Source organism: Panthera tigris, chromosome B3, assembly GCF_018350195.1.
Source record: "Panthera tigris isolate Pti1 chromosome B3, P.tigris_Pti1_mat1.1, whole genome shotgun sequence".
In the NCBI taxonomy this organism is placed as follows: Eukaryota; Metazoa; Chordata; class Mammalia; order Carnivora; family Felidae; genus Panthera; species Panthera tigris.
Window position 1 is genome coordinate 5,183,604 of NC_056665.1, and position 15,752 is coordinate 5,199,355.

General features: G+C 45.8%; 1 protein-coding gene across 1 annotated transcript in view; it reads left to right on the forward strand.

Annotated features, from left to right (window-relative positions):
- IQGAP1 (IQ motif containing GTPase activating protein 1) overlaps positions 1 to 14,271 on the forward strand; it is a 100,867-nt gene extending 86,596 nt beyond the window's left edge. The window contains exons 32-38 of the mRNA XM_042988003.1: positions 371 to 506; positions 907 to 994; positions 3,452 to 3,664; positions 4,627 to 4,793; positions 6,311 to 6,433; positions 9,932 to 10,040; positions 11,963 to 14,271. Coding sequence (XP_042843937.1) covers positions 371 to 506; positions 907 to 994; positions 3,452 to 3,664; positions 4,627 to 4,793; positions 6,311 to 6,433; positions 9,932 to 10,040; positions 11,963 to 12,076 — 950 coding nt within the window. The 3' untranslated portion in view covers positions 12,077 to 14,271. The remainder of the gene's footprint in view (positions 1 to 370; positions 507 to 906; positions 995 to 3,451; positions 3,665 to 4,626; positions 4,794 to 6,310; positions 6,434 to 9,931; positions 10,041 to 11,962) is intronic.
- Positions 14,272 to 15,752: the final 1,481 nt, after the last annotated feature.

Below are 15,752 nucleotides of genomic sequence, written 5' to 3' on the forward strand. Positions count from 1 at the left end.
GCCCTGTGCTGACGGCTCGGAGCCTGGAGGCTGTTTCGGATTCTGTGTCTCCCTCTCTCTGCCCCTCCCCCCTCACTCTCTGTCTCTCTCTCCTTCAAAAATAAATAAACATCAAAAAAAGTTTTTTAAAAAAATAATTACTGAAACGATTTGTCAAATATTTATGAAATTATTTTATTAGGGATCCTTTGCTTTTATCATTTGGCATACATTTCCTTTTATTTTTCAAAGGTATCCTTGCCACAGTGTACGTGTTGGCTTATTCAAGTATCTTCTTAGACCCACATTCTCTTTTCTTTGTATTCATGTCTCCTCTCCACTATCTCCTCCTTTGTTATACTGATCCTCTCTACTCCCCCCAAAACCACAGGAGAGAGCGCTGGCAATTTAAATGACCCCAATAAGGAGGTGCTGGCCAAGACAGAAGTGTCTCTTACGCTGACCAACAAGTTTGATGTGCCTGGGGATGAGAATGCAGAAATGGACGCTCGGACTATCCTGCTGAAGTGAGTATTGGAAGTGGGAAGAAGGAGGTAAATCTAGTGCGGTGATCCCTTGACCTTGCCCTGGTGAACATGTCCGCTTGCTCATACCGGAAACCATCGTCTTGGCCTCTCAAGCCTGTCGTAATTCTGGTCGCCTTATCTGTTACACGTGGCACAGGACTTACCTGCCTCATTTCCTCAGTAGTAAGACGCTGAAGTGAAACTTCTACCTTTGAAATCCTGACCCTGGTACCCACGCCGTCGTTGTCACGTAGATAAGCCTGAGGCCTCGGGTGCCTTGTGTTCACGGCGGCCCAGCGGGACCTCTCTGAGGTGGTGTGTGTGCTGCCGCTACTCAGGGCCATTCGAGAGGAAGTAGGACATTTGGTGACGTTTCAACCCTTCCCCCATCTCCTTTCAGCACGAAACGTTTAATTGTGGACGTCATCCGGTTCCAGCCAGGAGAGACCTTGACTGAAATCCTAGAAACCCCAGCCACCGCCGAACAGGTAAAACTTAGGGGTTTCACATACGACGACAAGGCACACGGATGCTCCCGTGACGAGTGCGTGCCAGGGTTGAGGAGGGGGGTAGCCGGGGGCTGGCAACGTGGGGCTGGACTGGAGGGCGGTGGTGGTGTGGGCCTGCTCAGAAAGTCGTTGGCTCCTCAACTGGCACGCAGATGCTCTGAGGGCAGGAGGCTCGTGGCATGTATGTGCGGCCTTGTGTGTGGCTTTGTGTTTTAATTTAACTGAGGCTGAGTCAGTGAGTCTGCCTAGTAATCAAGTGAATATTACATCCTTAGAATTTTGTTAAGTGCCTTAGTAGATAAAAGTACAGAATGTGGTTCTTAAACTCAGTGAACTCATGATCTACTTGGGGAAATGTGGTGTATATACCTGAAATAACTAGAAAACTATTAAAAATTGACTGTGCTGTTGGCTATAAAAATGCCAGAAATTGAGGAAAGTGGCCAGTGAGGAGCAAGCCGTGAGGAAGAAGTGGAACTGGAGCCACACTTGGGAGGCGTGGATAGGATCTGGGTGTGCACGTAAGAGGAGAGGCATCTTGGGCCAGGGAGTCCACACAAACAGAGGCACGACGTGACCTGATGGACAGGATGGGACCAGACCGACTTATCTAGAATGCAGGTGTGGGTGAGGGTGAGTGGTGAGGAGTAAGACATGAGAACAAACTGTGTAGAGCCCGTGTTTGTCACTGGAGAGACACGGAGTAGAGAGCTTTTGTCACTCCGGGACCCTTTGATACTGATCACTTAGGCAGTGCTAGCCAAGCAAACAGGACTTGAGTAATCTAGGTCCGGGATGGACTCCCAGGCCCACGTGGTTGGGGGGGGGGGGGGCAGATGGCTCGGCATCGGGAGGGGATGATGGGGCACTTCGTGTTTAAGACCCCTCTTTTGTGTTTGTAAGATGCGACAGGTCAAGCCATTTGTTTCAAATTTTGAGCATATGAATTCTTTCCGATAAACGACAGTTTACTCAGAAGCCCAAATATAAAGTAGGAAAAATTGGAGCTACTCAGCACCAGGAATAGGGCTGGGGCCCTTGGACCCCACCCTCTGGGGCTCTGGGTTCCTGCGGGAATCCCTTAAGGCTGCACATAGGACTGTTTGAAAACCATTGTTTTAATGAAGTCTCAGCTTTTCGATGCTGTGATTGATTACTGACTAGCTGTGTGTGAGGGGCAATAAAGAATCATAACCAACGCCTGCACCTTGTTTAACCTGGAAGGAAGTTTCGAGTAGGGAAGGTGGAACCAGCCTTCAGTGAGAGCCTACTGGTAGTTTGGTGGTTTCACCTGGGTTCTTTCATTTACTCCTCCCACTGTCCCTGTGAGGTGAGTCTTTTCATCCTTATCTTACAGAAGAGGCTAAGACCCTTGAGGTCACATAACTTGTCCAAGATTGTCTGCTTGTGGTGGCGGAACCAGTTTGGATCAGGTTCTTACGCCAGGGTTTATGTTCTTCACGTTGTGTGATGCGGGGTGGTCTTGACATTAGCAAAAAAGGGCATACCTGGAGAGGGGATCGCTCCAGTTTGGGAGGAATTACGAGCCATTCCAAATGTGAGCATCCTGGCACAAACAGTTCAAGATGCAGCACCAGAACCTTAGCCACAAAGATGTGGGATCCGTAGCATAGGGACGATCACTCAAGTATTGAGAGTGAACAGTCACAGAGAAACTACCAGGGGTCACTTAGAGGTACCAAACTTGTGCCCGGGGCAAGGAGAGAATGTGGAGGGTACAAGCAAGGTGATAGCTAAGAAAAGGCACTGGATTCGGAGGAGGGGTGGCGGATTGGCCCTGAGGGCAGAGCTGTAGAGCCACACTGCAAGGAGCTAGAGAAGGAGGAAGACACCAAAAGAACGGGCCAGCAGCGTGAGCCATGTCAGGCAGGGACGTAATGGGCAAACGCTGAATGTCGACTGGGAAAGAAGAATCATCGGAAGGACTGCTCCAGATACTGGCATTCGTAGCACGCTTGAAAGCAAAAGGAAGCCTTCAACCTGATCCAGCCTGAACGAGGTGGCAAAAAGAGTCGGCAAGAATTTACCAAACGCTGGTGTTGCATGGGTGTGTTTTTAACATTCACCAATGAATGAAGCTGTGTTTCAAGTCAAATTCAATGGCTCCCATGTCTCAAAATGTGATAGGAAAAAAACGAGGGATCTTGTAGCCACTTGGAGCCCAATCTCCTAACCATATGTGAGAATCCGGGGAAGAAGCGCTCCGAGACCGTGTGACTTCATCGACGTGATCTCTTCTAGGTGTGCTCTGTGCAGGTTCTCTGTCAGTTGTCAGAGGGCAAGTTTGTTCCCTCCGTTTCCAGAATGGAGTTTCAGGGCTATGTAAATTCAGGTGTGGATACGCCGTATAAATTCAGGTTTGGGATTAGTGTGGTAAACATGCCAGCAACTTCTTTTTCTTCTCTGTATCTGTAGGAAGCAGAACATCAGAGGGCCATGCAGAGACGCGCTATTCGTGATGCCAAGACTCCTGACAAGATGAAAAAGTCACAATTTGTAAAGGAAGACAGCAACCTCACTCTTCAGGAGAAGAAGGAGAAGATCCAGTCAGGTTTGAAGAAGCTAACGGAGCTTGGGACGGTGGACCCGAAGAACAGATATCAGGAGCTGATCAACGACATTGCCAGGGTACTGCTTGTGGGGGCAGTGATGGGCTGGCCGTGGACAAAGCTGTCTCCGGAGCTTGTGAAGAGACAGCAGCTGTTCAGATGACAACATGCCTTCAGGGCACAGGCAGATTAGTGTCCTCTCCGCTGGGGAATTGGTTCTGAGTTTCCCAACATGAGGACCTTGCTGTCCTTTGATGATTTACTCCGTGGCCTAAATCAAAAGGAAGAAGGCCCTAATTAGAGCTGCCTGTGTGTTAATTTGTCTTTGGCCTTAAAGAATTCCTCCAGATCTTTTTAATGATTACTATGAAATATAAATTCACGTCACGTTGGTCATGCAATTCTTGATTTGTGTGAATCTTCACAAGTAAGGGGCTCTGGTGTAGGCTGAGAGCGTAGGTGTTTGCTGCTGGTAGAAATACCATGCATATCGGGGAGCTTGATCATTGACACAGTAAAATTATCTTTTCTTCCCTCTCCTGCCAACATACTTAAGAGGTTTAAGTCAGCTTCTCAGGTAAATTCTAAGAATGTGGAAGTCTGTCAAAGTAACACATCTCCCAGGCACCTGGGTGGCTCAGTCGGTAAAGTGTCCAACGCTTGATTTCACCTCAGGTCATGATCTCACAGTTCGTGAGTTCGAGCCTCGCATTGGGCTCTGTGCTAACAGTGAGGAGTCTGGTTAGGATTTTCTCTTTCCCTCTCGCTCTCTGCCCCTCCCCTGCTCATACACACATGAACATTCTCTCCCTCTCTCTCTCAAAATAAATAAACTTAAAAAAAAAAAAGTAACACATTTCCGTACCTCTAGGTACGGGAGAAAAAAGTTGACGGGATCTGAATTTCTTTACTAAATTTTGAACTTCAGTTGCTTCCTGTTAAAGCCTGGTCATGCAAAGTGGGGTTAAGCACTAGTGTGGATGACTCAAGAAGCATATGATACTGATCATTATTGTCCTAACTTTAACAACTGTTTCTTAGGATATTCGGAACCAGCGGAGGTATCGACAGAGGAGGAAGGCCGAGCTGGTGAAATTACAGCAAACATACGCTGCTCTGAACTCGAAGGCCACTTTCTATGGAGAGCAGGTGGATTACTACAAAAGCTATATCAAAACCTGCTTGGATAACTTGGCCAGCAAGGGCAAGTGAGTATGTTTTGTAAAGAATCAACGTCAGTGGGGAAGGAAGGAGAGGCAGCTCGAGTGACCTTGGAAGTTTTTACTTTAAAACACGCTGGGTCTATTTATTGCTCTCATTCTTTTATCTTGTTTCTAATTGTTGGCATGATTTCCTAGATCCATTTGTTGTTGTGTGATGTAAATAAATAACGCAGGGGGTATTTCAAGGATGCTTACTTCTAAGCATCCCTTGTTCCAAAATATCTTCGTGGCCCTAGAAATGAAAGAATCATGGAAGGAGTTTAGTTACTGCTCCCCAAACCTGCATGTGCCTTCAGATCACTCAAGGAATATGATGGACATTTCGATCCTCTGGTCTCTCTCTACACCTCTTGGGGACAGGATCCCAGACCCCAGCTTTTTTCCCAGCTGTCAGGGAGGATCTGATGCAGCCTTCCTGGCGCGGCCACAGCCAGCATCCTGCCCATTTTATAGGGAGGGAAACTGAGAACCCAGAGGCGTGAGGTGGTAGTTGCAGGCTCTGTCTGTAGGGTTGGTTTACTTTGTACTTCTCACTCTTCAGTGTAAGAATTTTCAAACCTAAGAAAGGTTGAGTGAACAGAACAATAAACACACACCCTTCACCCAGATTGACCTGTTTTTAACATTTTGCCACACCAGCCTCCCTTCTCTGGCTTGCTTACTCTTCTCCCTGCCCTCTGGCTGTCTCTTTCTTTCCTTCCCTGGAAGACCGAGGTGAGGCAGGGCTGATGTGCTGGGGTGAAAATCAGACCCACCTGACCCAGCTTGCAAAGCTGGCTCTTGTGACCTTTTGACGTGTCCCCATCGTTCTTCAAGCACTTACTGACTTTCTATTGTACAGTTGTAATTTCTATACGTGTTGTAGTTCCTTCCATAGCAGTTACTCCCTTTTATGCCGGTACCAGCGTTCCTGCCCATTCCTTGAGACCCTTCCTTTGGGAGTCCCAAATCCCTGGTTCTCATCTAGATCTCTATTCTTCCCTCACTTACTTTTGAAAATCCCTTTTATCTTGATTGTCCCGATCAAGAAAAGGTCTTAAGGTCTGTTTCTTTCTCCTTGTTCCCACTCCTCTGTATTTGCTACACTGGTTTAAAGTCTTTGTAAAATTACTTATTCTGAGATATGTTTATTTTCTCCCCGCACAGCTGAGGGCCTTACAGGGACTCCTTTGGGGTTCAGTACAGTTCCTTTAGGGTAGCGTTAGAGTGCTTCACACTTGTAGGTATTGAGGTGTTGAGAGGAACCTAGACAGATGACATGGCCTGTCAAATTTACATGGGTTTTCAAATACAGTTAAATTAGAGGCCCAAGCAATTTAGTGATGTTTCCACTGTTTTGCAAAAATATTACTCAGGCTAATCCTAACACTTACTGGCCATTTTAGAATCCGTATGTTACTTAGGCTAGTGTAGGGGAAGTCTGTTTTCTGGCCTCCAATCCATGAATTACCAACAGACTTGTAGTTACTGATAGAAAGTGACGTGATGTGATTTTTTTGCAGGGTCTCCAAGAAGCCTGGGGAAATGAAAGGAAAGAAGAGTAAAAAGATTTCTCTGAAATACACAGCAGCCAGACTCCATGAAAAAGGAGTCCTTCTAGAAATTGAGGACCTGCAAGTGAACCAGTGAGTATTTTTTACTCTGTTCTCTATCTTGATTTTGTCTCTACATTGATCACATCTGATTCCCTTTATTTCTGGATGGTTGTTTTCATATCTTCTATTTACTTATATATCTATTTGGGGGCAGCATTCCCAATGCTCAGAGTTAATTTGTCTGTCATAGAAGGGAAATTGTTGTGGAATATTTGCCCCAAGCCATGTTTGCACCTACTTATGTTAGCCCCATCTTAATTTTTTTGCTCTTTACCTTTTTTCTTTTCTTTTTCTTTTAAATGTTTACTTATTCATTTTGGGAAGGGGGATCCCCAAGCAGGCTCCGCACCGTCAGCACAGAGCCCGACGTGGGGCTGAATCCCATGAACTGTGAGATCACGACCTGAGCCAAAATCAAGAACCCGATGCTTAACCAACAGTCCCCCAGACGCCCCAGTTTTTCCTCTTTAAAGCAGGAAAACATTTTGTATTTCTCCTGTGTCTAAACCAAGAATGAATAAGAACAAGAAGAGGAGTTTACTTTATTCCACCTGAGACTAGGAATCAGGGCCTTCCCCTCATTCTCCTTCCTGGGAAGGGCCAGCTTGCTTTGTACAAGGTTCCTGGATCTGGCCTGGCTGTCATTAGCAGGCATTTATGGAGTACCTGTTCAGTCAGCCCTGTGACCGTACATAGCTGAGCTTTCTGATTTTGTGTCTGTTAAAACAATAACAACTTTGTTTAAAAAGAAAAATTTTTCTGATCCTAAGGTAATATGTATTCATTACTGAACTTTGGAAATTGCTAAAGCATAAAGAAAAAGAAAAAAAGCATTTATCATTTCACAAGCCAAAGATAGCCACTGAAGTAATTAGTGTATGTTCTGTGCCTCTGTTCACAGCAGATTATCTAACTTCCCACTTATTTATCTACCTATTATTTTTTTAACATATGTTGTGAAAATAGTCACATATCCAACTTTTTTCTCATTATATTTTGAGAAATTTTCACATTCTTTGAAAGCATCCTTTTTAATGGCCACACAATGTTTCATTATTGTAGTTGAAATTTAACCATTCACCTGTACGACATTTAAGTTGATTTTACTTTTTACGTTATTACACTTGTGGTATGTTTTTCTTTATATGTAAATCTTTGGTTTTACCTCTAATTATTTTTTTATGATGTCTAAAAATGGAATTTCTGGTCAAAGTATTAAAATTATTAAGTTATTATTATAAAAAGTACAAGACCTAAACTTTACCATCGTAACCATTTTTAAGTGTGTAGTTCAGTAGTGTTAAGTATGTTCACGCTGCTGTACAACAGCTATCCAGAACCTTTTCATCTTTAGCAGACTGAGACTATACCCACTGGACAACAGCTCTCCATTTCCCCCTCCCCCAGCCCTGGACGACCACCCTTCTACTCCCTGTTTTCATGTATTCGACGCCTCCAGGCATCTCGTATAAGCCATTGTCTTTTCGTAACTGGCTTGTTTCACTTAGCGCAGTGACCTCATGGCTCATCCATGTTGTGGCGTGTGACAGATTTCTTTTTAAGGCTGAATAAAATTCCACTGTACATATACGCACCGCATTCTGTTTATACGTCCGTCGGGGGACTTGTGGGCTGCTTCCACCTCTTGGCTACTGCGAACGATGCTGCTGTGAACATAGAAGTGTAAACGTCTCTTTGGGATCCTGCTCTCCGTCCTTTTGAATCTATACCCCAAAGCAGGATTGCTGGATCACATGGTAGTTTTAAGTTTTTGAAGAACTGCCGTACGATTTTCCATAGCAGATGAAAAAATTTATATATATATACATGTATGTATATATGTATATCGCCAAAGAATCTGCAGTAGTGTCAGAACTGTATATGGAAGCGCTTAGTTGTCTATTTCTTTGCCATTATTGAATAGTAAAATAATTTTCAATGTTTTTGAATTCAGTAGTTAAAAGATAGTATCTGATTTTATTTTTTAATTTTCTAAAACATTTATTTTTGAGAGAGACAGAGCATGAGTAGGGGAGGGACAGAGAGACAGACAGATGGACAGATTCCAAAGCAGGCTCCAGGCTCTAAGCTGTCACCACATAGCCTGATGCAGGGCTCGAACCCACGAACCATGAGATCATAACCTGAGCCAAAGTCAGACGCTTAACCGACTGAACCACCCAGGTGCCCGATTTTAAGTTTTTAAAGAGAGCTTTTTTTTGAGAGAGAGAGCGAGCCTGTGCACAAGCAGGGGAGAGGCAGAGAGAGAGACAGACAGACACACTCCCAAGCAGCCTCCATGCCTAGCAGAGCCCAACTTGGTGCTGGATCCCACAACCCTGGGATCATGACCTGAGCTGAAATCAAGAGTTGGACGCTCAATTGACTGAGTCACCAGGCGCCCCTAGTACTCATTTTAAAACTTGACATTTCTTAGAGTCTAGTTGAGTGTGTGTGTGTGTGTGTGTGTGTGTGTGAATCATGGCTTATTTGTATTTTCTCTGCTTGCTTTTCAGTTGGGGACCTTGGTGTTTTTGAGGTTTTTTTATGTGAGCACTTTATGCACCTTTCAAGTTTGTCTCACATTTATTGTCTTTTCTCGTCTTTTTGTCATTATTTTCTACTGTTCAAATGCCAGCCATTTTTTTGCCTGCCTTCTTTTCAATTTGCTATGATAGGCTTGGAAACCAAATAACAAAGCAAACTGGCTAAAATAAAATTGTTTATCACATGAAGTACCTTTAAGGAATGACCCCAGAGGACCTCCTGTCGAGTAAGATGTGCACGTTCCAGTGTGTGGATTTCATGACCTCTCTTACAGCTTCTCCGTGGCCTGTTTTGCATCATTCATGATTCTCGGCTCTGTTCCTAGTAGACGGGTTTGCTCCATAGTTGAGTTCTAGAAATCTGGGCTGATGTACTTTGATCACCCAGGGAACAACACATTCCCGCCTTCTTCCACTGCCATAACATTTCTGGGCATGTAACATGTTGAGAGTGAGTGACACCTTAAGAATTTTCAGCAGTAGCCGGTGTATCTTTGGCAACACTCGGCTCATTTATATCTGTAGCACCTCCTGTCATGGTTCTTTTTGTCCTGACCCCTTTTTCTTACATACTTCTGGTAATCCTCAAACATGCCTGCATTGATACACACGCCTCTCATCCCTCTCCCTCCAGGCCAGTTTTCTGTTGATTATCCTTTTACCGTTAGATTTCGGCAGTGGCCACAGGGAAGGCCAAGAATTCCTATGACGTCATGCCTTCAGAGGCCATCGTGGCATTCCTCAGTGGTTCCTCTTCTGTGGTGTGCGAGGGCTGCAGGGAGAGATTGCCGGCCTCTCCCCAGGTCTCTGAGCAGGTGGCACGTAGAGTAGCAGCCCTGCGCTCCTCCACCCGCAGAAGTACTTGGACCTTTATTCTATACCCCTTTTCACTCTTGAAGATTGTCACTCTCCTTTCTACATTTCATGGAATACTGTTCCCGAGAACGTAAAAATATACCCTTACGATGTTATGTTTCAACAGGTTTAAAAATGTTATCTTTGAAATCAGTCCAACAGAAGAAGTTGGAGACTTTGAGGTGAAAGCCAAGTTCATGGGCGTTCAAATGGAGACGTTTATGCTACATTACCAGGTGGGTGTGCGCCCGGCAGAACCGAGAACTCTGTGGGTGAGGTGGTTGTGCTCTCGTCGAGGCAGGGAACCCGTGTGGGGACGGCCGTGCACTGCGGCACTGAGCTGGGCTCCACACGGGAGGGAAGGAGCCCGGGGGCCCTGTGCTCTGGTGCCCCTGGTCTGTAGTCCCCAGAAAGGTCTGGCGGGTACGTACGTCTCCCAAAAGCTTTTACCTCAAGCTTCTATTTGTGTTGCCGCTAAATCCAACTGGTACCTTGACCTTGAACAAAATGCTTAAGTGTTGATAGTAGAAAATTGTAAGCCTACTCAGTAGCTTGAAATCTTTTCTCTCATTTTGACTTGATCCAGGTGCTTACCTGTATTTCTGACAAGGCATGTATAAATTGGATCTTTGTAAACCGAATCCCATTTTAAATTCGGAAAGAACTTTGCAGTGAATCATTTTATCACATAATTTTACCTAATTTTTATGTTGAAGTATCTCCGGTTTTTACGCGTGAGAAAAGCACCAGGCGCCACGAGGCCTCCCGGGCGCCGCCCCGAGTCCCGCAGCTTTTGTGTGTGTCCCGGTCGGTTCCGGCCCCTCCCCTCCTCCCGCCGCCCGCTGCTGCGCTCCGTCGGCCTGGCAGGCGCCATCTCCGCGCGCGCTGACCCTGCGTCCGCTCCTTTATTCCCCGTCGTTTACGCGAGTGGTGGGGGGGGGGGCTTTCACATGTGTTCCCACCTCCAAGCCGCAGCAGCCCCGGACGGTTCCTCCTCCGCCTCCATCGCCCGTAGAGATGCCTCCGTTGACTCGGTCGGCTCTTGCCTCCCACCCCCCAAACTGCGAGCTCCCCAAGGGCCCGTAGCGTGTCTTTGTTTCCTTCTCAATGCCGAGAGGCCCTCCGAACACGTTAGCCGAACAGAAGTGCGAGGGTCCTGTGAGGCCCGCGCTCTAGTGCTTACACAAACGAACATCCTGTTGTGCCTTCAGTCTCACCAGACCTGTGCGCGCCTCGGGTAGCGCGTTCACCCGCGCGCATTCACAAAGTATGGAGTGAGTGCTGGGTGCGAGGTGTCATGCCGGGTGGGTGACGCAGCAGGGCCTTCGTTCTCATGGAGCCGCTAGGATTTTTCCAGAAGATGAGTACGTTGATCTTTTGGGCGCTTCCGAGCTCTTCGACTCTTGCTTTCTCATCACCTCTGTTCTGAAGTTTATGGGCAAGACCCCTCAGGTTTCCTAAATTTGCTCTGGACAGAGGAGGGTGCTGGAAAAAGGGGCTTTGCACTCAGATCTGCCTCACTCCGGCCAAGTCTGTACTGTGGGCGAATCATCGAGCATCTCTGAGCCTCATCTTTAAACTCGGGATAATCACACCTATAGGATTCTTATCAGGACTTAAAGACATTAACGTGTTTACATGATGATGAGCGCACAGTAGGCACAGTGCACATTTTGCCCTTTTCCCTCTTGCCTTCAGAATATAAAAGCTTTCTCACGTGAAATAGAAATTAAGACTCTACCATTGAGATGACATTGGTGGCCTTACCTTGGTTTCAATGATTATGTTATCAGAGACTGAAATGCCTTCACCCTCTCCAGGTGACCCATCGCTTAGACAAACTAGAGACACGTTATTGTAACTTTGAAAGAAGTATGTGTGATCAATGAGCCTGCTGCTTTTTCTTTCCATGTTTTGTGCGTTTGGATATGAACCGCACGAGTTCTTATCTCCAGTTGTACCAGAAAGTTCTGTTGACCAGTGTGCCCTGTTCCTCGAGCTCTTGGGGTGGTTGTGCAGTGGACAGGCCTGTCGTGGGGCACTTCTTTCTCTCACCATTTCACACCTGTCATTCCTCATTCCTTCTGGATCCCTCCCTGCGCTGTGGCGTTTCTTGTTCCACAGACTTGATTAACTGTCAGAGTGTTTTTCCAAACAGGACCTGCTGCAGCTACAGTACGAGGGCGTTGCGGTCATGAAATTATTTAATAGAGCTAAAGTAAATGTCAACCTCCTGATCTTCCTTCTCAACAAAAAGTTCTACGGGAAGTAACCAGTCGTTGCCGCCAGCCCAGAGGGAGGAAGGGAGAAGCTCCTCACGGCCGCCTTCCTCGGGTCCTTCTTTACTCAGTGGAAGCAGAGGCCAGCCCTCAACAAAGCCTCAACTCGATGCGCTCCCGACACCGCGTTTTTAGCTCTTCCCGCTCTCGTGGGATGCCTGCTGCCCATTTTCCATAGTGAAATTGTATTTCAGGCTTAGTCTGACCCTCCTGTTCCTTCATTTTCCTCTGTCACGTAGGAAAGAGTGGAACCCCCGCTAAAATCTCTCTCCATCGCTACGGTCCTCGAGGCTGCATTGCTATATCGTAAGCTTTGGTGTTTGTCTGAATCAGCAACAGGGTTGGTGGGATTTGATTTCTTGTTATTTGGAAGCGGGAGCATCAGCGCTGGTGATACACATGCTTATAAGGCACACAAGTAAGATGTCAGGGCATCTAGAATTAGTAGGTTGTCGTTTAACGGTGAAGTTCCTTTACATTTATTTCCATCCCTGACGGTCACGTGGAAGGACACAGGGGCTCACTGGTCCTCCTGTTGTTGTCCTGTGTGTGCAAGAGCTAACAAAAGTCACTGTTCTGTGTTGCACGTTTCGAGCAAAGAGGAGATACGGTTTTTAAATGTCACCATTAAATTGGAGCAGTGCTGTTGGCATAGCTCTCTCATCGTTGGATGGGACACTCCCGCTGATAAAACCCAGCTCTCTAGGCAAATTCACAGTGCTCTGCGGTGCCCGCTCGACTCTGTTGGTGCACAGAGGTGGGCTCCGTTCTGGAAGGCATCCGTTCTGTCCCTATGGCCAAGGGATGGGCGAGCCCTAGCGTAGAATGTAATTGTCTTCAAAACTGTTTTCTATCTTGAGTGCCTTATTAAAGTGTAGATTTATTTCTTAAAATTGTGGGTGATAGGAATTTTGAAGATTTATATAATGCTTTAAAAGCCTTTAGAATACTGTAAGAGAAGGGTTTTTTTTAAAAATTGGCTTATCTGTATATCTGAACTCTTAAAACTTATAGCTAAAACACTAGGATTTATCTACAGGGTTGCAGGGAGATAACCCTGCTTTAGACAGACTGAGTCAAAAACGAAACCAACCAACTGATGTTAACTGGGTATTAACATCTTCTTACCATTTCTTTCTCTTGTCCTGCTGCCCACACTGTGCCTTTATTTTAAGAGCTCCCGTTTTCTGGGTTTAGTCAGAAATAATTCAATTCTAAACATTGAATTTAGGAAGCTTTTGTTATCAGATAAAATGTCATATACTTAAAGCAACCACAACAACAAATTGTTTATCCGGGAAAATATATTAGAAATCATGCTACTACACCTCCATTTACCCCAATGTTTTGGTTCAGTATTCTTTGATCATAAAACATAAAGTTTAACAAAGTAAACTTACATGAAAAAATTTACTGCTGTATATTGAAAGCCAATAAACTGTTTCGTTAATAACAAATTATGTGATGTGTCCCTGTTACAAATGGAAGCGTTGGAGATGTGTTTTTCACGGGAGACCGTTTACCCGGTCAGGCCCACCGTTGTGCAAATCTAAGTCGTCCGAGTCTCCGCACACTGCAGGCCGGGGAGAGGTGCCGTGGCCGGAGACTCCACACCAGCCTGACCTTGTTTTCTACTGTATTCTGGAAGATCAGTTTTTAGGAGACCTTCTCCTCAGATCAAAAGCAGATACTATTACAAGTAACGTCACCTCAAAAACTGGGACCAAAGTTGTCAAGTCTTTTACCTTAAGAGGATGCCCATCCCCAATGTTTGTTGGGCCTCAAAGGCCACGTGCATGACAGACCGCGAGCAAAGTTTACAGCTCCCGTGATGAAATACGACGTGTCAACTGTTCGTAAGGATTACAGGGCCCTTGATGCAACTTCTAATGCAAAATGGCACGAGATGCACTTGCAGATTTTGCTGGTGGCTGTGTAGAATTACGGTTACACCAGCATCGAGAGTGCCCCGGCTGAACTCAAGTCAGGCTCTGAAACCTTGTAGCTCTTCCTGTTTCTCCTTATTAGCCGTGGCGCTCTCTGTCCCGTCCCTCCTCCTCCCACCTTGTCTTCCACCGGCTGTCGTGACATTTGTCATGAACTTACTTCCAACGATTTGGACTGCCCATCAGATTGCTGCACACAACTGCCTTTGTATCTCTGTATGAAATGAAAGGTCATTTGTTCATGTTTGTGTTTAGTTTTCTCAGTTTCATTGTTAGGAGTTCCTGTTCAACACCGTTGACTAGAGCAAGATGTAATGATTGAAAACCACCACGGTCTCTCTGGGGGAGCCAACCCAGGTTATCTATCAGATATCTTTCAGAATTACCTGAAAGTGGTGTTTAACATGGGAGTTGAGCCTTTTTTTAAGTAATAACTGCTTACAGTGGCCTGGACCTGAGGAGATCTGGGGGCGGGGAGAACACACAGTGTACCGCCTCTGATTGGCTGACGCTCAGAACCACTGGAGCCTTTGCCGCTATCCTGTGAACCCCGCACACCGGGTGTGGGCACTCAGTCACAGGAGACCCCTCAGGGGCCTTCTCTGCTCCATCTGAGTGCCAGAGGGGACTGGAGGAAGTCGCGTCCGGACAAAGTAAATAGCAAAAGGGGAAACAAGAAGTGGCTTCCTTTTAGGTAAAGCCCCAGGGGACAGCCTCACTTAAAAATGCAAATATGTGTATACGCATCCTGTTGTGTTTATAAACTGTGGCCAGACTCTATTGGGAAATTAGGGACTAGGAAAGAAGAGGAAAAACAGAATCATTCTCCAGTAAACCAGTGAAAAATGGGAGATGATGGCGTGAGGGGGACGGTGATGCCAGAGCAGGGCTCCCCAGCCAGCAGCCTCCGGGGGCGCCCCTGAGCCTCCACCGTCTCAGCCTCTGTCCTTGAAACAACTTCGGCTCTACTGTCCTCCTGCAAAGAAGCCAAGAGAGCTAGGTGCTTATCAAGACATAAGATGTTAAATAAGGAAACCACACAAAGGGAAATAGTAGGAAGGGAAGCGGGTACCCCAAGCGACACAGGTAGACGGCGCGTGTCCCCGGAGGCCTCTACAAACCCACGAAGAATTTGGCACAGCTGCATCCCTCTGCAAATTTCAAACTTGACAGTTCCTTTTTTTTTTTTAATGTTTAAATTACGAAGTGTACAATTGCCAACATACTGTGAGTTTCAAGATAAAAATTACTTCGCTTTTAACCTATAGAACAGAACCCCTGATCCTTTTTTTTTTTTTTTTTTTTTTTTTTTTTTACACTCAGTGCTCACCACAGTGAGTGTGGTCACATCTGTCACCATACCCTATTACAATCTGTTCCCCACGCTGTACTTTCCGTCTCCATGACTGACTCTAGCAAGTTTGTACCTCTTAATCCCCTTCATTTTACCCACCCTCCCGCCACCAATCTGTTCCCTGTAAAAGTCTGGCTTTTTTTCTTTCTTTATTCATTTGTTTTCTTTAGACTTCACATGAGTAAAATCATAGGGTATTGGTCTTTCTCGGATTTATTTCACTTAGCATAATACCCTGTAGGCCCATCCATGTTGTCTCAAATGGCAAGGTGTCATTCTTTTTATGACTAATATTCCATTGTATATATACAGTATCTTCTTTATCCATTCGGTGGACACTTGGGTTGCTTCCATAGCTTGGGTATTGAA